The sequence below is a fragment of the Squalius cephalus genome, assembly GCF_949319135.1.
Source record: "Squalius cephalus genome assembly, chromosome: 15".
NCBI classification, from domain to species: Eukaryota; Metazoa; Chordata; class Actinopteri; order Cypriniformes; family Leuciscidae; genus Squalius; species Squalius cephalus.
The window spans coordinates 25,413,405-25,436,140 of NC_137136.1; the positions used below are offsets into that span (position 1 = coordinate 25,413,405).

General features: G+C 35.7%; 1 protein-coding gene across 1 annotated transcript; it reads right to left on the reverse strand.

Moving 5' to 3' along the window:
• Window positions 1-744: 744 nt before the first annotated feature.
• Window positions 745-22,421, reverse strand: tcaim (T cell activation inhibitor, mitochondrial). The gene is made up of 11 exons (XM_079895811.1): window positions 22,253-22,421; window positions 20,689-20,734; window positions 20,425-20,557; window positions 19,803-19,953; window positions 16,534-16,789; window positions 14,081-14,203; window positions 12,740-12,837; window positions 12,569-12,660; window positions 10,977-11,209; window positions 8,833-8,964; window positions 745-5,078 (listed from the first exon to the last, which is right to left on the reverse strand). The coding sequence occupies exons 2-11, from the start codon at window positions 20,718-20,720 to the stop codon at window positions 4,853-4,855; spliced, it is 1,476 nt and encodes a 491-aa protein (XP_079751937.1). The 5' UTR covers window positions 20,721-20,734; window positions 22,253-22,421; the 3' UTR covers window positions 745-4,852.
• Window positions 22,422-22,736: the final 315 nt, after the last annotated feature.

Below are 22,736 nucleotides of genomic sequence, written 5' to 3' on the forward strand. Positions count from 1 at the left end.
ATCTATCTATCTATCTATCTATCTATCTATCTATCTGTCTATCTATCTATCTATCTATCTATCTATCTATCTATCTATCTATCTATCTGTCTATCTATCTATCTATCTATCTATCTATCTATCTATCTATCTATCTATCTATCTATCTATCTATCTGTCTATCTATCTATATATCTATCTATCTATCTATCTATCTATCTATCTATCTATCTATCTATCTATCTATCTATCTATCTATCTATCTATCTATCTATCTATCTATCTATCTATCTATCTATCCTTCTACAATATGTAATTGGTTGTTTGTTTGCAGCCCCAACAACAATGGTTGATTAGTAGATATTCAAGAATTTTCAAATAGTTTCATTATTAATGATAATTACAGACTTCAGGCAGTTTTTGATGATTAATGACTAGAATTAGAAGAAAGCAGAAAATCCTCCCTGCCCACAGGGAAGCAAATACTTCTGGCTGGACTGTGATGTGCTTGCCGATAACCTCTGTCTCAATCCTCCACGTGTAAATCTGTCTGAAAGCAGACAGTACAGCGACGCAGACCATGAACACACTCACAGGTGACAGTTAAAAGTGATGATTCACGTTCAGTCATGCAGGGATGAGGTCATTCTCTAAAATGTGCGGGTGCCTGCAAGTTCAGCTTTGAGACGCTTTAAATAACAACTACACTATAGTTGAAGGATTTATTAATCTTTTGAAAGAAGTTTCAAAGGCTGGGCTGTACCAAGGCTGTATTTATTTGATGATGAAAAAAAAGAAAAGAAAGAAAAAACAAAAATGTGAAACATTATTACACTTTAAAATAACTTTTATTTTTTATAATATATCATTTATTTCTCTGATGGCAAAGCTGAACAGTCTTCAGTGTCACATGATCCTTCAGAAATCATTCTAATATGCTAATTTGGTGATATTTGTTATTATTATCAATGTTGACAACCATTTTTGTTGCTTAACATTTTTGTGGAAACTCTCATGCACCAAACGTTTGCGGTCAGTATGAAAAAGAAAAAGAAAAAAGAAATATTGATACTGAAAAATCCTTAAAAAAAAGTTTTATTGTGGTATTCACAAAAACATTAAGCAGAAAGGTTGTTTTCAACATTAATAAGAATACAAATGTGATAAAATAATTTTAGTTTTATACGCATTCGTATTGACAACTGAATTATTACATTTCATATCTGTTAGAGTGGGAAATTCATGGACCAAAATGGAAAATTCATTGTAAACCAAATATGTACATAACAATAGTAACCATGAACACTTGAACCATTGTTTGAACTTTGTGGTTACACAGTTGGATATTTATTATACATACAGATGTCACATTATAAAGCTTTAAAAATGCAATAGCAGCAAACAATATAGATACACTGTACACTACATCTCAAAACAGACAGTATTACAGCATTTAGGATTGATAATGTACAGACACTACATCTGAAGAGAACACTTTTCCATTTCTGAATACTGTGAATATAGACACTCAGCATTTAGAAAAACAAATCATTTTTCCAAACACTTTATTTGAATTTTGACTGTGCATTTTAGATTGTGGCAGCATTATATAAGTAAATGAGTTTATCTCCTGTGAATCAGGAACAAAATGATAAATGAAATGATAAAGACTCAAGCAGTCCCTCATATGGAGCATCAATCCAGCACCACAGTGAAAACCAGAATCAACCAAAATGTGTGTGTATGTATATATATTAGTGGTGGGCCGTTATCGGCGTTAACGCGCTGCGTTAACGCGAGACTCTTATCGCGCGATAAAAAAAATATCGCCGTTAATCTATTCCCCAAATTGGGTTGGGAGATGATGACGCAATCTACCCGCGGCCGCGAGGTAAACCCGGCTGCAACGCATATTCGTCGTCATCTTAAGTAAACACGGCTGAAAGTGAAAGCTGCAACATCCATTATTTGGACTTGGTTCGGATTTAAGCCGTCCGACAAACAGCAGCAAACTATAGACAGAGTGTGTGGGGTAACGGTTCGGTAAGTTAACACACGACTAATCCGTTCTACCAACTCAAATTCAAAACGAAACATGATATCACTGAATACCAGCGCGCGCGTATTATTCTCATTCCAATATATCTTAGTGGTGTAACGTTAACACATAATCTCTGTCTATGCCCGATTTTAAGATTCGTTGTTGTGTTTCTTTTTAACTGAAAAGACATCAGTTAGACAATATTATCACTTTAAATTTGGGGTTTCATAAGCTCAAAGCTATAATAAACATTAGACCTACTTAAGTCTCTGCAGCTAGTGTACTTAAATTTTATTTATCTGCAAGATTATGTTGTATACTTACAGTTTTGCACAATATATGTTCTCAAAACTACATATACCCTTTAAAAAAAATACATTTAGCAGTTGTTTAGCAGGGTCTGTGTAACCTGTTCTGAAATGGTTTTATTATAATATACTGTATATCGTTATCGCAAGAGGCTGCAATGTATATCACAATATGGATTTTAGGCCATATCGCCCATCCCTAATTGATAGCCTATAGTAGTTGATAATAACATAGGCCTACCTAATGTTGCCTATGGACGGTAACAGTACAGTAGTAACCTTTACAGTCTATGAGTAGAACAGCTTTCTCAAGCAGTCTGTGATGCATTTTGGAAACAGGAGATGAGCCCCTGGTCTAATGCGCCACCTGGCTTGAGAAACCCGTTCACAAAGACTTACTTTTATAGTCATTATTTGGGTAGCACACATATTCTGAATGCCTTCGGCAGAATTCAAATGAGCCATTTTAATCTAGATTAATCTAGATTAATTTCAAAATTAATCTAGATTAATCTAGATTAAAAAAATTAATCTATGCCCACCTCTAATATATATATGTATATATATATACAGTGAGGAAAATAAGTATTTGAACACCCTGCTATTTTGCAAGGTCTCCCACTTAGAAATCATGGAGGGGTCTGAAATTGTCATCGTAGGTGCATGTCCACTGTGAGAGACATAATCTAAAAAAAAAAAATCCAGAAATCACAATGTATGATTTTTTAACTATTTATTTGTATGATACAGCTGCAAATAAGTATTTGAACACCTGAGAAAATCAATGTTAATATTTGGTACAGTAGCCTTTGTTTGCAATTACAGAGGTCAAACGTTTCCTGTAGTTTTTCACCAGGTTTGCACACACTGCAGGAGGGATTTTGGCCCACTCCTCCACACAGATCTTCTCTAGATCAGTCAGGTTTCTGGGCTGTCGCTGAGAAACACGGAGTTTGAGCTCCCTCCAAAGATTCTCTATTGGGTTTAGGTCTGGAGACTGGCTAGGCCACGCAGAACCTTGATATGCTTCTTACAGAGCCACTCCTTGGTTATCCTGGCTGTGTGCTTCGGGTCATTGTCATGTTGGAAGACCCAGCCTCGACCCATCTTCAATGCTCTAACTGAGGGAAGGAGGTTGTTCCCCAAAATCTCGCAATACATGGCCCCGGTCATCCTCTCCTTAATACAGTGCAGTCGCCCTGTCCCATGTGCAGAAAAACACCCCCAAAGCATGATGCTACCACCCCCATGCTTCACAGTAAGGATGGTGTTCTTGGGATGGTACTCATCATTCTTCTTCCTCCAAACACGTTTAGTGGAATTATGACCAAAAAGTTCTATTTTGGTCTCATCTGACCACATGACTTTCTCCCATGACTCCATTTGGATGGTCATTGGCAAACTTAAGACGGGCCTTGACATGTGCTGGTTTAAGCAGGGGAACCTTCCGTGCCATGCATGATTTCAAACCATGACGTCTTAGTGTATTACCAACAGTAACCTTGGAAACGGTGGTCCCAGCTCTTTTCAGGTCATTGACCAGCTCCTCCCGTGTAGTTCTGGGCTGATTTCTCACCTTTCTTAGGATCATTGAGACCCCACGAGGTGAGATCTTGCATGGAGCCCCAGTCCGAGGGAGACTGACAGTCATGTTTAGCTTCTTCCATTTTCTAATGATTGCTCCAACAGTGGACCTTTTTTCACCAAGCTGCTTGGCAATTTCCCCGTAGCCCTTTCCAGCCTTGTGGAGGAGTACAATTTTGTCTCTAGTGTCTTTGGACAGCTCTTTGGTCTTGGCCATGTTAGTAGTTGGATTCTTACTGATTGTATGGGGTGGACAGGTGTCTTTATGCAGCTAACGACCTCAAACAGGTGCATCTAATTTAGGATAATAAATGTGTGGAGGTGGACATTTTAAAGGCAGACTAACAGGTCTTTGAGGGTCAGAATTCTAGCTGATAGACAGGTGTTCAAATACTTATTTGCAGCTGTATCATACAAATAAATAGTTAAAAAATCATATATTGTGATTTCTGGATTTTTTTTTTTAGATTATGTCTCTCACAGTGGACATGCACCTACGATGACAATTTCAGACCCCTCCATGATTTCCAAGTGGGAGAACTTGCAAAATAGCAGGGTGTTCAAATACTTATTTTCCTCACTATATATATATATATATATAATAACTCAAACTCATGTTAAAATACCAAAAAGGCAAAAAAGAGCCTTATCAGTCCATGATGCTTTAAAAGTTTATGACCATGTTTTTTTTTCTAAGCGTTATGCTCATGAGTAATGCATATGGTTGGCAGTGAAAATAATAATCAATAATCAACTTTCTGTGCTAAATTATAACATCACATTACTGTGGCCCACTGGCTGAAAAGCACAACACCATGTGCGGGTATTTTAGAACCAAAGTGCATTTATAATTACGCCTACACAATAGGCCGTTTCCAAAATTTCAAAATCTTATAGTGACTACACGAGTAATACAGTCTGAAATACAGTTCAGCATTCTTCAGCCTTTCCAGTCCCAGGGAATACACAGATCCCCATCCTGCATGACTGAATAGAAGTGAGAGACGCAGAGATGAAGGCCCTGCATCTGAGGGGATCTCTCTTCCATCAGACGCCTGCAGCAGGGGATCATCTGACTGCTTGACACGCTGGGCTCTTTAGACAGACTGCGCAGAGACAGATCCTGCAGACAACTCCAAATGAGGTCTTCTTCCTCCGCCTCCAACCTGCATGCACGGGATATTTTACATTTTAATGAAAGAGGGTTTTAAACAGTGGCTACATTACAAAAATAGGTAACACTTTATTTTACACTGTCCCCGTTACATTTTTAACATGTACTTACCATAGTAATAACTGTATTATGCATTACTACAAATAACGGTAACACTTTATTTAACAGTGTCATTGTTACATGTGTTACATGTAGTTACTATAGTAATAACTATAACTTATGCATAATTAAATGCAACTAGCCCTCAATCCTACCCTAACCCTATAGTTAGTACATGTAGTTAATTATTATTACTCAGTATTTAAATGTCTAATTACACTGTAACAACGACACCTTAAAATAAAGTGTAACCCAACTAACTTAACATTAAACAAACACTAATCGCACTGTAACAGGGACCCCTTAAAATAAAGGGTTACATTTTATGGTAACACTTTATTAGTGTCCTTGTTACATATGTTATATGTTACATGTGCTTACCATAGTATTAACAGTAAATTATGCATAATTACATGCAAATAACCCTCAACCAAAGCCTAATCCTACCCTATCCCTATAGTAAGTATATGCTGTTAATTACTATTACTCAGTACTTAAATATATAATTACACTGTAACAATGACACTTTAAATAAAGTGTAACCAAATAAAGTAACCCACTTTATTTTAAGGTGCCATTGTTACAGTGTAATTATATATTTAAGTACCGAGTAACAGTGTTGAGGGTAATGCATTACAAGTAACGCGAGTTACTTTAAATTTACAACAAAGTTTTTCAAACAAGTAACGCAAGTTACTTTGTTTTCCCATTTATCGACGGACACCTCTCTTGTCCCCATGCTGAGAGGAACTGGGAGTAAGTGCAGTGCGCTGTTTAAACATGATGGTTACTGTGGACTAAATGTAAGCAGGCATTTACTCATCTCACTTGCACAAAAACAGTTTCAGTATTCCTCAAAATGAATACAAACAGTGAAATGCAAACTCAGACTATTACCCAAACCTGCAATAATTAAATGTTAAATTACACAAATATACTTTATGTATTTAATCTAATTTTATTAACCAATGTCTTTGCTGCTGACCCTCAATTATCCAATTCAACCATACCAATAAGCAAAAATGACTTTAGATAACATTACATTTGTGTTTAATTTGTTTTTCATTTACTTTGCTATTCATTTACTTCTGCGATCCAGAATGACCCGAATGACAGCACAGCTAAAAGGTTTTTTTGAGCTGCGCCCTCTACTGTACATTTGCATTCCCTTCAGTCTGAGGCTTATTCATTTCAATTTTGGTGTGAAAGGGCCTTTACATTTGCCAAAAATAGAACCAGCCCAGATAAGAAAAAGTAAGACAAATAAAAAGTATATATATATATATATATATATACACACAAGGCCTTGGTGAGTATAAGAGACTTAACATAAGATATATATATATATATATATATATATATATATATATATATATATATATATATATATATATTATTAGAGGTGGGCATAGATTAATTTTTTTAATCTAGATTAATTTTGAAATTAATCTAGATTAATCTAGATTAAAATGGCTCATTTGAATTCTGACGAAGGCATTCAGAATATGTGTGCTACCCAAATAATGACTATAAAAGTAAGTCTTTGAGAACGGGTTTCTCAAGCCAGGTGGCGCATTAGACCAGGGGCTCATCTCCTGTTTCCAAAATGCATCACAAACTGCTTGAGAAAGCTGTTCTACTCATAGACTTTAAAAGGTTACTACTGTACTGTTACCGTCCGTAGGCAACATTAGGTAGGCCTATGTTATTATCAACTACTATAGGCTATCAATTAGGGATGGGCAATATGGCCTAAAATCCATATTGTGATATACATTGCAGCCTCTTGCGATAACGATATATATTATAATAAAACCATTTCAGAACAGGTTACACAGACCCTGCTAAACAACTGCTAAATGTTTTTTTTTTTTTTTAAAGGGTGTATGTAGTTTTGAGAACATATATTGTGCAAAACTGTAAGTATACAACATAATTTTGCAGATAAATAAAATGTAAGTACACTAGCTGCAGAGACTTAAGTAGGTCTAATGTTTATTATGGCTTGGAGCTTATGAAACCCCAAATTTAAAATTAGAATATTGTCTAACTGATGGCTTTTCAGTTAAAAAATTGGGAATAATACGCGCGCGCTGGTATTCAGTGATATCATGTTTCGTTTTGAATTTGAGGTGGTAGAACGGATTAGTCGTGTGTTAACTTACCGAACTGTCACCCCACACACTCTGTCTATAGTTTGCTGCTGCTCGTCGGACGGCTTAAATCCGAACCAAGTCCAAATAATGGATGTTGCACGGATCTTTTTCACCAGCTTTCACTTTCAGCCGTGTTTACTTAAGATGACGATGAATATGATGCGTTGCAGCCGGGTGTACCTCGCGGCCGCGGGTAGATTGCGTCATCATAGAGTAGTTCCCAACCCAACTTTGAGAATAGATTAACGGCGATATTTTTTTTATCGCGCGATAAGAGTCTCGCGTTAACGCAGCACGTTAACGCCGATAACGGCCCACCACTAATATATATATATATATATATATATATCTTATGTTAAGTCTCTTATACTCACCAAGGCCTTATTTATTTGATAAAAAACACAATATTGTGAAATATTATAACAATTTTAAATATATTTTTAAAATGTAATTTATTCTTAAGCTGGCAAAGCTGAATTTTCAGCAGCCATTTCTTCTTCTATCTTCAGTGTCATGTGATTCTTCAGAAATCATTCTAATATGCTGATTTGCTGCTCAAGCAACATTTCTTCTCATTATCAATGTTGTGCAGTCTAATACTTTTTGGAAGTGATACAATTCTTTTCGGTATTCTTTGATGAAAAGAAGGTTCAAGAGAACAGCTCTTATTTGAAACAGAAAACATTTGTACCATTATAAATGTCTTTTTACTGTCAATTTAATGTGTCCTTGAAAGTATTCATTTATTTTAAACAAAAAAGAATATATATATATATATATATTTTGAGCAAATGGTGGTGTGAATTTCAAAGACAATTCTAGTGACTAAAAACAATCATTATGCTATCCTAAATTAAGTGTTGCAACAGCTGTTTTATATTTTATTAATACAATTTATTGAGATGTTTGGACATAGTTCAAATAATGTAGTTCAGTTTTATCCATTGGGACTTGGATTGGTATTGGATTGTTAAAAAATGTATGAATCAAGAATGTATTAAATGCAGTAATAATAGCGGTTAATATTGTTTTCCCTGCCCTCACATCCCTGGTTACATTAGCAAAATAGAAATATTGTAACCTGATACAAGATAATGAAAATGTTTGGTTTATAGAATAATTTACTGATGATTCATGCACATTAAAAAGGATAGTTGACCCAAAAATTAAAATTCTGTCATTATTTACTCACCCTCAAATTGTTCCAAACCTGTATGAATTTCTTTGTTCTGTTGAACACAAAAGAAGATATTTTGAAGAATATGGGCACCCAAACAGTTGATGGACCCTATTGACTTCCACAGTAGGAAAAAAAACAACAACAAAAAACATGGAAGTCAATGGGGCCTATTCAGGTTTGGAACAACTTGAGGGTGTGTAAATGATGACATAATTTTCATTTTTGGGTCAACTATCCCTTTAACACCATCAACACGGTAAATGGTGAATTTTGATGTCATGTTAATGAGCACCGATAGGTCAAGCACTCACTTGTCTTTCCGCTGCAAGCGTCTCCGGGCCTCCTGGGCCTGGCTCTGGAGGAAGTTCTGCAGCTGGAGGGTGTCACACATAGTGGGGATGATGAAGTGGCCCATCTCATGCAGGCAGGGGGTGGAGCGGTCACTATGGCAACAGAACAGAATAGTAAAAACAATGATTGACGGGACATTAAGCAGCACAAAGCCTTCTCAGTGAACAGTGAGGATGTATCAGTCAGAAATACGACAGAAATGAATAGAACAGAGGAAACGGCAGGAGTTAAGATGATGCCATTCAGCTACAATCTGTTGTTAACAGTCCAGTATGGTCTCTCTTCTGTTTCATTTTTGAGTTCCATCTTTCAGTGGAATACTATTCCTATAGCAATCTATTTAAAGCTACAATAATTAATTTCTTGTAATGTTACTTGCTGCACCAAATGCAATTGAGACAAATACCTCATGAATCTAAAGACCTTTTCACATCAGTAATTATTACTACTATGATAACTATGTAAGCGGCCACACAAACGGACAATACGTTCTGTTAACTCTAAGCACATACTGTAATTATTTTTTGCAGGATTGGCTGATGGCACCAGAAGAAAATAGCGAATTAAATAAATAACCGGGAGGACACAAATAAAACATCTACTATAATATTATATCTGCAATTTTTGTCAGATCACACAGATACTTTAAAGCCTGTCAATCGAGAACTGGCTTTTTGGCCACATAATGTTATGTTAGTTAGATTTTACCCATACAGATTTCATTGGACTGTCGTCGGCAGTCATTATTGACTTTTTATTTTTTTAAATATCTTATATTTATATAATTTTGTATTATAATATGCCACCGTTCAAAGGTTGTTTTTGCTTGCTTGTTTAAAAAAAAAGAAGAAATTAATACTTTTATTCAGCAAGGATGCATTAAATTGAGATGACAGTAAAGACAATGTTACAACAGATTTCCATTTTAACACTGTTACTAAACAAATTTGTTTTAATAACTGGTGTTCTCTTGAGCTTTCTATTAATCAAAGAATCATGAAAAAATGCATCACAGTTTCTACAAAAATATTAAGCAGCACAACTGTTTTCAACATAAAAATAATAAGAAATGTTTCTTGAGAAACAAATTCTGGAGTAATGGTAGACTGGTGTAATGATGCTGAAATTTTAGCTTTACCATCACAGGAATAAATTAGTTTTAAATAGTTTTGAAATGTAATAATATTTTACAATATATATATATATATATATATATATATATATATATATATATATATATATATATATATATATATATAATTTTTTTTTTTTTTTTTTTACTTTATTTTGATCAAATAAATACAGCCTTGCTGAGCATAAAGACTTTTTTCACATAAAAAAAAAAAATAATAAAAAAAAAATATATATATATATATATATATATATATATATATATATATATATCTTACAAACCCAAAACTTGAGTAAATTTGATTTTTTTTCTGAATAAAAAAAAGTTGATTCAGAGGTGGAGAAAATATTTCCTGCTCCAACAATCTGATACAAGAATTTTTGGTAATTCATTTTGGTGCAGTTGCTGATACAATGCTTTATTTTGATGGTCCCCTTTAAATATTCTGTTGACTATCAGTAACGTTGCACCTACATGTCTACTAACTGTCATCAGAGTATAAGAGTATTGATAGACTGTTTGGGTTAGTAGAGTAAGTTGACGTGTACTTGCAAAGTTACTTATAGTCAGTAGAATGTTCGTTGTGGGGAACATTAACATAAAGTGTGAACAGATATTAAACAGACAGTCTACTAATACTCTAATGAGAGTTAATTGACATGTAGTTGCAAAGTTACTTATAGCTAGTAAAATGTCTAAAGGGGACCATAAAAAGTGTTACCGAATATTTTTCTTTTGAAAAACATGCCCTCATAAAACATGGACAAAACCAGGGACATTTAATATAAAAGTAACTACTAAGATTTGTGTGCACGTGAGCACTGCTCAAGCCTGCTATCACTGAGGCTCAATCGTGCTTTTAGTGATAAGATCTAGTGCATTTCTGAGCGCCCTGCCCCACATACTTGAAGGTTGTAAACAAAGGAACTACACATGAGCAAATGGCTGGACTGAAAGTATACGAGTATTTACTTTTCCAAGGTCATCGTGAGGCCTTGCAGGCTGCGGGGGTGCAGGTAGAGGCGTTGAGGCAACAGTTTCTTGTGGAAGGTGTTGAGGGTCCTGTAGTGTTCCTCCAGAGGCAGAGCTGGACCCAACCGCTTGATGTGGATCACCTGAATCCCTCCCAGAAGGTGACTGATGCGCTCCTTCAGCCAATCCGACTGCTGGAACAGGCTTCTGTAACTCTGTAATCTTTCAAAGAGCTGAACGTACACACGGACAGGCCTCATAGTCAGCATAAATGTTTGCCATGATATTTTAAAGGGTTAGTTCATCCAAAAATGAAAATTCTGTCATTAATTACTCACCCTCATGCCGTTCCAAACCCGTAAGAAGAGTTTAATTCATCTTCGGAACACAAATGAAGATCTTTTTGATGAAATCTGAGCATTTTGACGCTTCAAAAAGTTCATAAAGAGATTGTAAAACTAATCCATATGAATTGAGCTTTAGTCCATGAATCGTTTAGTCCAAGTTTTCTGAAGAGGCACGATCGCTTTATTATATAATGAACAAATTGAATTAAGGCTTCTATTCACATTTAAACATTCATCAATTCACACATCATTTGTGGTAAACGGAAGCTCAAGCATGTTTGCTTGACGTGCAAGAACCAATGAGGTTCATTCTCGTGTTACGCATCAGGTTTGAGCTTCCTCATTAACCAATGAGGTTCATTCTTGCATGTCAAACAGGTTTGGTTGAGCTTCTGTTTATGTTTGCTGATCAATGTTTAAATGTGAATAAAAAGCTTAAATTCACTCTGTTCATCATAAAAAAGTGATCGAGTCTCTTCAGAATATTTGGACTAAACCACTCAATTCATTAGCCTGGCTAACGTCAGACCTCGTCTCATTGAGACGTGGTCTGGGAACCACATGTTCATTTTTTCGTATTTGAGGCGTGGTTTACGAATGCCCAGAGCCGTTTATTGGGCGATACGAATGTCTATCAAATGCGCCTGCACGTAGCCAATCATTTCAATTATACCAGATGACGTATGTAGAGCGACAGAAATTCGACGAGGAAGACGAAGAAATAAACTTGCGTTCATAACTACATATAACTCTATCTAAGGTTGCATCGAAAGGTAACTTCACGTCTGATGCCATGTTGGATCCATAGATATAAACAAACTGCTTCGGTGTGTCGCATAGACGTCGTCATCGTCTTGCTGCTCCCTCCCCGCTCTGTGATTGGTTCCCTTTTTGAGGGGAAAATCTGGTCCATGGTGTCCAGGCTGCCTAGCAGCGTGAATAAAATCGCACTGCGCGCAAGGCAGCATGGGGAAACCCCGGCTATCATTTCATATAGTTTAGTTTTACGATCTCTTTAATCTCTTTAGTGGCAGTGGCGTAGCTGTCAATGGAGGGACAGAAAGCTCTCAGATTTCATCAAAAAGATCTTCATTTGTGTTCTGAAGATGAACGAAAGTTTTATGGGTTTGGAACGACATGAGGGGGAGTAATTAATGACAGAATTTTCATTATGGGGTTAACTATCCCTTTAAGATTTTTTAAAAGTAAATATTACCCTGACACTGGTTAATAAAAAAGCTGTACCTTTGACCATTGATGGTGGACATCCATTGTTCCTAACATCACATGCCCTGAGGCATTCATCCCTGATTGGTCAGTAAAAACTATTATGTGTCCTGTTTTGGGAAAGAGAGGAAATTGAGTAAACATTTAATCCATCTGATCCCATTTCTTGAATTCTATTTCCATGGTTACCTCTCAGGTGGTGCAGAGCCTCAGGGTTTTGTGTGGACAGACGAATCAGACTCTGCAGCTGACAGCATTTGTGTGAAACTCCCCATTTGCGCTGCCACCTACAGGACAGAGAATCACATGATGATTAAACATGGTGAACATACTGACAGCAGGATGTAAGAACACAACACAAGATACTGTGTCCAACAGGTCATGCCTAGTTTTACACATACCTGCATTAGCAGACATACACTGCTGTTTAAAGTATAGGGTTGTTTTTTATGTTTTTAATCTGCATTTAATTTTCAATTTGAAAATGATAGTGAAAATGTCTGTTTTAGTATATTTTAAAATGTAATTTCTTCCTGTGATGGCAAAGCTGAATTTTTAGCAGCCATTTCTTCAGTGTCCATTTCTTCAGTGTCACAGGATCCTTCAGAAATCATTCTAATATGCTTATTTGGTGCTCAAGAAAGATTTTTTTATTATTATCATAAAAGTTAAAAACAGTTGCGCTGCTCAATAATTTTGTGAACACCATAATAATTTGTTTTCAGGATTCTTTGATGAATGGATAGTTTCAAAGAACAGCATTAATTTGAAATGGTAAATTCAAATGCTATACAAGATTTCTATCACTTTTGATCAACTGAATGCATCCTTGCACAATAAAAGGATTAAAAAACACAAATGTTTGATGTTAGTGTATATTTGAGAGGTTTTCCATATCATGATGAATATACCATTAATTATATGGGCGCAGTTGCTTGGATGATTTTAAAGAAAACAAAATCAAGATAGCTTTAATTTAAGTGTGTGTGTGTGTGTGTGTCTGTCTTTTTACATTACCCTAATTTTAAAAATCATTTCAGAATTGTTTCATTTCTTTCCAATTTTAATTTCTTTGTTAAATCTTTTCTATAATAGATTTAAAGTAAAAAACAAACAAAAAATAAATAATGTTGTCACTTTTTTTATTTTTATTTTACTTCATCATCTGAGAATAGTTTTAAGTTTTTAATCTTATAAATTCAAAATTAATTGACTACTTGGTAGCTAACTCCAAAAAAGAAAAAATCTTTATAAAAACATAAGCAAGCCACACCACCAGACATTATAACCAAAATGTCACTTTAAAGGTTGACTAATGCTATGATTGTACTCTTTCCAGGACATGTGATAAATGTTTTAACATTGATTAAATGGTTTTAAGGAGTTCAAGTTCACCATTAACTGAAGAATTACCGATTAGAGAGGCCTACTAGTCTTGAGCATTAACATTAAACTAAAATATACTTGATTAAAAATGACCAAGCACACTTTACAGACTATAAGAGCAGCTTAGTCTGAGTTAGAGCTGACCTGATATCCAACAAACCAAGTTTTTGAATCAGCAGTCTTTTCAATCTTTTCAGCTCCTCACGGCGTGGAAGACTGGCATTCTGTTTTTTTGTGGCCTCCGGCTCATTGTTTCTCAGCCAGAAACTGAAGATAAACACAAAGAAAGAAAGTGAAACAACATTTCAGCATGAGTTCAATGAAACATTATATACAGTATCCCAGATTCATTAAAGAATATTGACAATGAACTTTTTCTGACAATAGATCTTTGTTCATATATTACATATAGTATTTGACAATACTATTCAGGTTTCCAAAAGTGTCCAAAACCCTTTCTTAAAGTTGACACAAAGCTCAAAGTTCCTCCTCTCAAATGGGTCAGAGAGAAGATTTAGCCAATTCCATTATCACTGCCCCTTGCAAAACTAGAGCGAACGATAATCAAGTTCAGGTTTAACCCTGTAAAGCTGTAATTATATAATATAATAACCAGGAAAATAACATGTTTCGAAATGGAACAGTTTATTGAATCTTATCTTATCTGTTTTTTGTTGAGTATCATATTTGATGCATCAGGATTTTATGGCTTATATAGTATGATATAGTGAGAATATGGAGCACATACTTGAGGGAAAGAAACACCTGAGTTTTATTCAGAGGCCCAAACTGAGCATAAAATATGGTGCAGTTGCTGATATATACATGGCCAGAAAGCAAGATGAAATTCTGATAGCTTATGTAAATCTATGAGACCTTCATAACAGTACAGCTACTTACTAATTACACATAATGCAAAAATATGTTAAGTATGATGTTATTTAAATGCTTAGTTTTATGATTGAAGCTCAGTAGTTTTTACTGTGGGAGGCAAAACCACAGCTGGATGGTGCGATTGACCAATCAGAATCAAGTATTCCACAGAACCGTGTAATAAGTATAGATAATAGAAGTAAACCCAAGTTACTTCAGTCGAGTAAGTGTTCGTCTTGAAATATTAGTAACAATATAAAAGTTATTCTTGTGTTAACTACATAAAAATCATTAAAAATTTCACAGCAGAAAGACACAGAAACCACAACCTGAAAGAGGACATTTTTTTAATTATACTAAAAAGGCCTTTTACTTGCTAAACTATCAATTAGAAGACAGAAGACATGTAGTTGACTGAGTACAACAAGTTTTGATCATGTGGATGATCCTTTAACCATTGAAAGGATACTATGACAAAGATATCGCTTTCCTTATTCAAACTGATTTTTTTTCTCCCATGAATATATGATTGACTTGAAGAATAAAAGCTGTATCTAATACTTGGATATTTTTTAAGAGCAATATCACGCTCATTATTTTTCACATATTTTACATTATTACAGCACCTCTCTCCCCAGTCTGACTCGAACACGCCAATTTCGATGAAGCCCCTCCTTCCATAATACGAAATGTGCTGTGATCGGTTACCTGGCCTAGTGTGTTAAGATTGGCACCACTTCAGGAAATGTCCCGCCTCTCCATAACTGCAAGTTCTTCTCTAGTGTAAATATGAATAAGGATAACCTCAATTTCAAACCAAAGCGAGCCCGATTCAGACCCTGACAATGTTAACGAACAAGAGGATTGTGCAGAACGGATTTCATGCACAGACTTTGCAAGCACGGATTACACAGGACGTTTCAGAGTGGTATGTTTTTTGTTATTTTCTTATACATTATAGATACAATGTTATCCACCATTTAATCATGATATTTGTCGGAAAACTAAGGGAATACAAACAGTTATCGATCACAAAAACATGGTTAATATTCCTAAGGAGCAGTGAACCGTCTTACAAAAGCAAGAGCTTGCAAAGCAACAGAAAACAAGCTGTTCTCCATAAAACGCACAGATAAACGTAGTGTTTATAATTTTCAGGAACAGTGTTTAAAATAAGTTAACCACTCTAAGTTTGTCAGCCTTAGGAATGGCAAACAAATGAGTTTTGAAAACACTGAAAAACAGTGTCTCTTTGACATAGCCTTCTCTAATGCAGCTCAACCAGGCCTCACACCTTTTTTGCCTCTTCCGTGGGCGCGGATTATATAAATGAGGAATATTGTGACTTCATAAGATTAGGAAAAATCACGTTGTTGTCCAAACGTTCATTGTAGTTCTTGAAAAGGGGATTCTGTTAAATAAGATATCTCTCTTTGGAGTGGGCTTTGAGCTTTGTAGTCTTGCAGATCTTTTTTACGCTCAAACAGCAACATTACACACTAACTAAAGTTAAAAAAGTGGAAATGCATAATAGGACCCCTTTAACAGAAGCTGCAGGAGCACTCATCTAGCAGTTAGGTGGTCTGATACATTAAAGTAACAGCTCATCCAAAAATAGCCATGTGGTAGTGCTAAGAGTGAATAAGCAACCTGAACTGACTTAAAAAAGAAAGATTAATGTGAATTGGCACGAAGGAAAGGTCTCTCTCTCTCTCTCTCAATACCTCAGTGTGGGCTCCACTCTCTTGGCTTGCTCTAACTCCTGCTCTGGGTCCCTGAAGCCAGTGAAAGTGTAATAAGTCTTGTCCCATTTGATGGGCCGATAGAAAGCTGTTTCAGGCTGTTGTGTTGAGCTCTTCCTGGTCTCAGCCTTGAGCACATCCTGCATGTGTTCAACCGAGAGGCTACAGGACCTCAGGACATCCAGCACTGTGCTCAGAACATCCTTAGACTGCAGGGTGAAACTCACCGACCGGAATCCTGGGAAGTGTAGGGTTCTTCAATTAAAATCATGCATTGGAAACAGAACATTACCATTCAAACATTTGGGGTCGGTATGATTTTTTTAATTGTTTTTGAAAAAAGTCTCTAATGCTTACCAAGGCAGCATATATTTGAATAGAAATACATTGAAAAGAGTAATGTTGTGAAATATTGCTACAATATATTTAAAATCTAATTTATTCCTGTGATGGCAAAGCTTAATTGTTAGCAGCCATTAGGCTGAGTGTCCACCAAAAGGATTCTTTTCCCAAGGCCAGCGTATTTTTTCAGTTGTTTCATATTTAAAAACACCATGCGACGAGGCGCTGAGCTATGGAAGCTTGTTTCTGTGACTTTTAGGGTGTGTTCACACTTGTAGTTTGGTTTGCTTGGTTTGTTTGGTCCGGACCAAAAGAAAGTGAAAACATTCAGTCCTGGGGCCTCATTTATAAAACTGTGCGTAGGAACCTTACTAAAAGTGTACGTGCGCCCGAAAGCCAAAAATGGCGTACGCAAAAAAATATTCAGACTTATAAAACCGTTCGTACGCCAGAACCTGCGCAGAATTCACTTTATAAATCCCAGTCAGCGGAAGATTGTGCGTACATGCATCTCCACCCAAAATAACCATATATGGAGCTTACAACGCCTAGTTTTACTATGCAGATCCTCATCTACATATCATTTGCATATGATTATTCATCCACGTGATAACTTAAACGTTATCACGTGGATGAATAATCATATGCAAATGATATAAACGGTACAAGAAACATTACATTAATACAAATCAAGTAGTTGTCTATCCTTGCTTTGTTTTTGAATAGCCTACATAAATCAAATAGTGTAAAATACATTTCAGAGAAAGTTTTTCTCAATCTTTCCACTTGCCGAATTGTATTTTTAATTGATTTATATTTTTAATGGAAACAGATAGGCCTTGGGCATTATTTGCACGAAACTATTTTCTCAGACAATCTGGTATTATCATGATAAGCAATTATCTCTGTGGTTAAAACATTAAAGCACGCCACAGGAAAAGTGTTCAAAAACAATCGCATCCACAACAAATATTTCTAATGATTGAATTTAAAAAAAATTTGTAACTTCAGTAATGATTTCATGTTTAAGTGTTTAACTCCATTAATTTGAATGGCATATTTAATATAAATGTTTATATCAGAAGTATTTTATTTATTTAAACTGTTATTTGCGTCAGTTTCACTAAACGGCTCAACACGCTCGCTGCCGCGGACATTTAAGAAGGAATGGATATTTGCTTCAAGTGACAGGCTTGGTGATTGAAATTGTATTTGTATAATCTTTCTGTATATGTTTAATTTTCTTTAGATTTTCTGTATAAAAGTGACCAAAAATACATTTAACTCCAGCTCACCATCGGTGTCGCCAAAGTGCTCCATCTCCAAAACGTTCGTACGCATGGGTCAGAGTTTGCGTGCAGGTGCGCAAATTTTCCCGTCAAGTTTTTCTTTATAAATCCCACCTTTTGCGCAGGAACTGGCGCACGCATGTTTTCAGTCCCGTTTTGTGCGTACGCAAGCTTTATAAATGAGGCCCCTGGTCCGCTTAGCGTTCACATTGGCATTTTAACACCGAACCTAAATGCACCTAAAGGGATATGTTTACAACCTGATTAGCCTGCTTTTATTGCATATATTTCATGACGGAACTTACTGAACATCCAAAACAATGCTGCGTACTGGGATAAATGCGCTCGTTGAATGTGCGTAGCCTACGTGTGATGGTATTTTGACCAGCTGAGAACTCGTGAAGAGCTTATAAAATGTGTAAAGGAGTCAAAACAGCGGCAGGAATCACTCCGTCTCACACACAAGCGAAGATCTGTTGTGAGGAGATGTGGTTCTGATGCCTGTACCGAAATGTGATGTGTAACATCGCGACTATGACGAGAAAAAACAGGAATGCTTGAGCATTTCTTCCTTTATATAGGGTTGTATCTTGTGACGTCATGTCCCGTCATGGTTCGTTTACATGTCTTTGATCCATGTTGCGTTCATATTTCACTCAAACCGCACAAGAGTTCATTTGGAACCTTTTGACTGGTGTCTCGGTCCGCTTGTTCGGTGTGCACCAGGGCTCTGATGGCAGAGTTCACACTTATTCAAATGAACCGCACTAACAGAGCAATCACACCAGAGTTTGTTTTAATCAAACCAAACATGCCAAGTGTGAAAAACCCCTTAATCTCACAATTCTGACTTTTTTTCTTGCAATAGCGAATTTACATCTAGCAATTCAGATTTTTTTTTCTCAGAATTGCGAGATCCAATCTAAGTCAATCTATCTAATCTAATCTAAAGTCAATCTATTTTTCCTCGCAGTTTTGAGTTAACATCTTGCAATTCTGAGTTTTTTTCGTCACATTTGTGAGAAATTAACTTGCAAATGCAAGAAATAAACTATCTGCGAATTCAGAATCTAGTAACACTTTCACAGATCATAGCAACCAAACCACTGTGCCAGCGAAGCACTGACCCACTGTGCCCGCAGCTAGGCGTTTTCAGAAGAGCATCTGCCATTTTCAGCTGGCTAAAAACACTCTGGTGGACACACTGCCTTACTTCAGTCTTTAGTGGCATTCTAATATGCCAATTTAGTGTTTAAGGAACCTTTCTTGTCATTATCAATGTTGAAAACTGCTGTGCTTTTTTTGTGTGGAAACTGATTAATTTTTTTCTTAAATTAATTAAAAAAATATTGAAATAAAAAAATATTTTGTAACATTGTCACTTTTTATCAATTCATTGTATCCTTGCAGAATAAAAGCATTACTTTAAAAAATATATATATATTTTAGACACCAAACATTTGAATGACAACTTTGCTTAATACTGTCAAAACTGTTAAAATAGGGAATTAAAGACTTTAGTAAGGAAAACAAACAATTACAATCTGTTCCTCATACAATGTTATCACATGGCTTCAGGAGACTACTTTTGACTGTGAATCAGAGGAGAACTAGTGTTACCTGAGGCTATCAGACTACTGCTGGAGTCTGCCGTTTCTTTTGTGTCCCTGACATAAAAAGTGAGGTTTGTGGGTTTGGGGGATCTCGCTCCAGGCTTTTGAAGATTTTCCAGATAACCATTTAGCCTTTGGAGGGAGTTTTCATTCACTTCCTATAACACAGAAAACAAAAACAAAACAAAAAAACTCCTTAAAACTGCTCTGCAGAGAAATGAGGGGAAACAATATTTACTGTAACACTTTACAATAAGGTTTCATTAGTTTACATGAACTAAGAATGAACAATACTTCTACAGCATTTATTAATCTTAGTTAATGCTAATTTCATTTACTAATAGTTTATTAAAATAAAAAGTTGTATAAGTTAACATTAGTTAATGACATTGTGAACCAACATAAACAAAAAATGAACAGCTGTAATTTTATGAACTAACTTTAACAAATACTGTAACAAATGTATTGCTCATGGTTAGTTCATGTTAGTTAATACATAAACTAATGTTAGCAAATGAAACCTTATTGTAATGTGTTACCATATTTACATATAACAAGCATTATTATCATGCATTTTAAATTAAAATGTTTGTGTATATAATAATATATCATTATTTAAATATTATTACTCTCTCTCTTGGATGCTGGCCAAAGAAATCAGGATGTACAGCGAAGTAAAAAGGCCGCAGGGCATTAATGGCATCCGCTCCTGAGAGACTCCTCCTCTGAATGACATGAGCAGAAACGCACCTACCACCAAGCCTGTAAGAATGAGAATGATATTGGTTGGATGCATGAGGACAGGAATTCTAAAACATTGTAAATTTTCTTTGCAGCTGTCTATAAGGATTATAATATGTATACGTTTTTTGTTTAATTTGGATAAAACGTACCTAACATAACGCAGGAAGGTGGTCACATACATCACGTTACTTACTCCTGGCAAGAGAAATCAAGGCACATGATGAGAAAGGAAAAGCAAGACAGACTTTAGCCTCTTCAACAGGTCAAAATCAGAAGAGAAACATTATACTGCATGTCTGCAGAATCAATTAATCATTCCCCCATGATGTAAAAGAAACAAGTAAAAAGTGTGTCTAAATACAGTGCTGCTTAAACGTTTGTGAACCCCTTGCAGAATCTATGAAAATGTGAATCATTTTAACAAAATAAGAGGGATCATACAAAATGCATGTTATTTTTTATTTAGTACTGTCCTAAATAAGATATTTTACATAAAAGATGTCCACAAGACAAAAAATAGCTGAACTGATAAAAATGACCCTGTTCAAAAGTTTACATACCCTTGATTCTTAATAATGTGTGTCGTTACCTGATGATCCACGACTGTTTTTTGTTTTGTGATGGTTGTTCTTGCAATTCCGTTTTCCAGCATCTTTTGTATATTTTAACCCTTTCCAGCAGTGACTGTATGATTTTGAGATCCATCTTTGCATACTGAGAACAATTGAGGGACTCAAACTCAACTATTAAAAAAGGTTCAAACCTTCACTGATGCTCCAGAAGGAAACACGATGCATTATGAGCACGGGGGTGAAAACTTTTGAACAGGATGAAAATCTACTGTTTAAATATCTTCTTTTTTTCATTTAGTGCTGCCCTTCGGAAGCAACAGAAGATACTTACATGTTTCCCAGAAGACAAATTAAATACAATTGAATTTATCTTGATGGTCAAATTCAAAAAGTTTTCACCCCCCTGTGCATCGTGTTTCCTTCTGGAGCATCAGCATGTTTGAACCTTTTTTAATAGTTGTGTTTGAGTCCCTCAATTGTCCTCAGTTTGAAAATATGGATTTCAAAATCATACATTCACTGTTGGAAAGGGTTCAAATATGCAAAAGATGCTGGAAAACTGACGAATTTATTTTATTCATAAACATACCAAAAATCCCAACTCTATGGGGCCAATTAGACCTAGGCTATTTGATGTGGGCATCCTTATGCATGGATTAAACTTCTATTTTATTTATATTTCTTATTCTGAAAGACCAGGTACACACCACCATAACCACAATGACAGTGCAACTAATTAGTTGAATGCACTATATATTAGGATATATGGATGAACAACAGTAAAGGCTTGACTGAACTTAGCAGAGACGGTTAACTCAGGTCAGGTGCAGATATGTGTGTTCTTGACCTACATACCGTGGGTAGTGTAATCACAGTCCTCTTATTGTGACACAAAAACAAACAACACGACGAGAAATGGTTCCACCCTAAGACAGCATACTATTCACACTTTAGAGACATTAGATTTAATCAGCATTCAATACACTCAAGTCAACACATAAACACTGATCAACACTGTAAACAAGGACAAACACAAACTCTGTGCGCTCTTAAAATACACACAACTGTCCAAGACTTAATCAGCCTCACACACAATTAATCTCAGCATGAGATAAAAATGTCCAAAACACCATAAAATTACCTGTGATTATGCAATCTTACATGTTCGCTGTGGTTAAAACTCAGCTTGAACTCTTGTACTCCGTTATGGCCAATCATCCCGACAGAAGTAATCAACTGCCTATCTTTGGAAAACAAGTGCAGCTAGCGAGAGCTGCTCACATGAACCAGGCAGAACTAATCGTCAGTCTGGTGCCATCTATAGGTTATTTTGATATCTTTCTTTCTTTCTTTCTTTCTTAGAAAATCAAGAACATTTAAAGGTCCCATTCCATGGATTATTTTTATTATTTTATAATGTTTCCAGGGGTGCCCTTATAATGTTAGTATGTTTTTTAGATCAAAAATTGTTATAATTTAGAAATAAAAGGCATATTTCCTAGCCTGATTTCATTCCCTGGTTTGAACACTCTGTTTGAAGGGGCGTGTCTGCTGTGAGACTTCAGTGTAAACGCCCACTGCTGTGATTGGCTGACATGCTTGCATATGAAATATCTGGCATTACA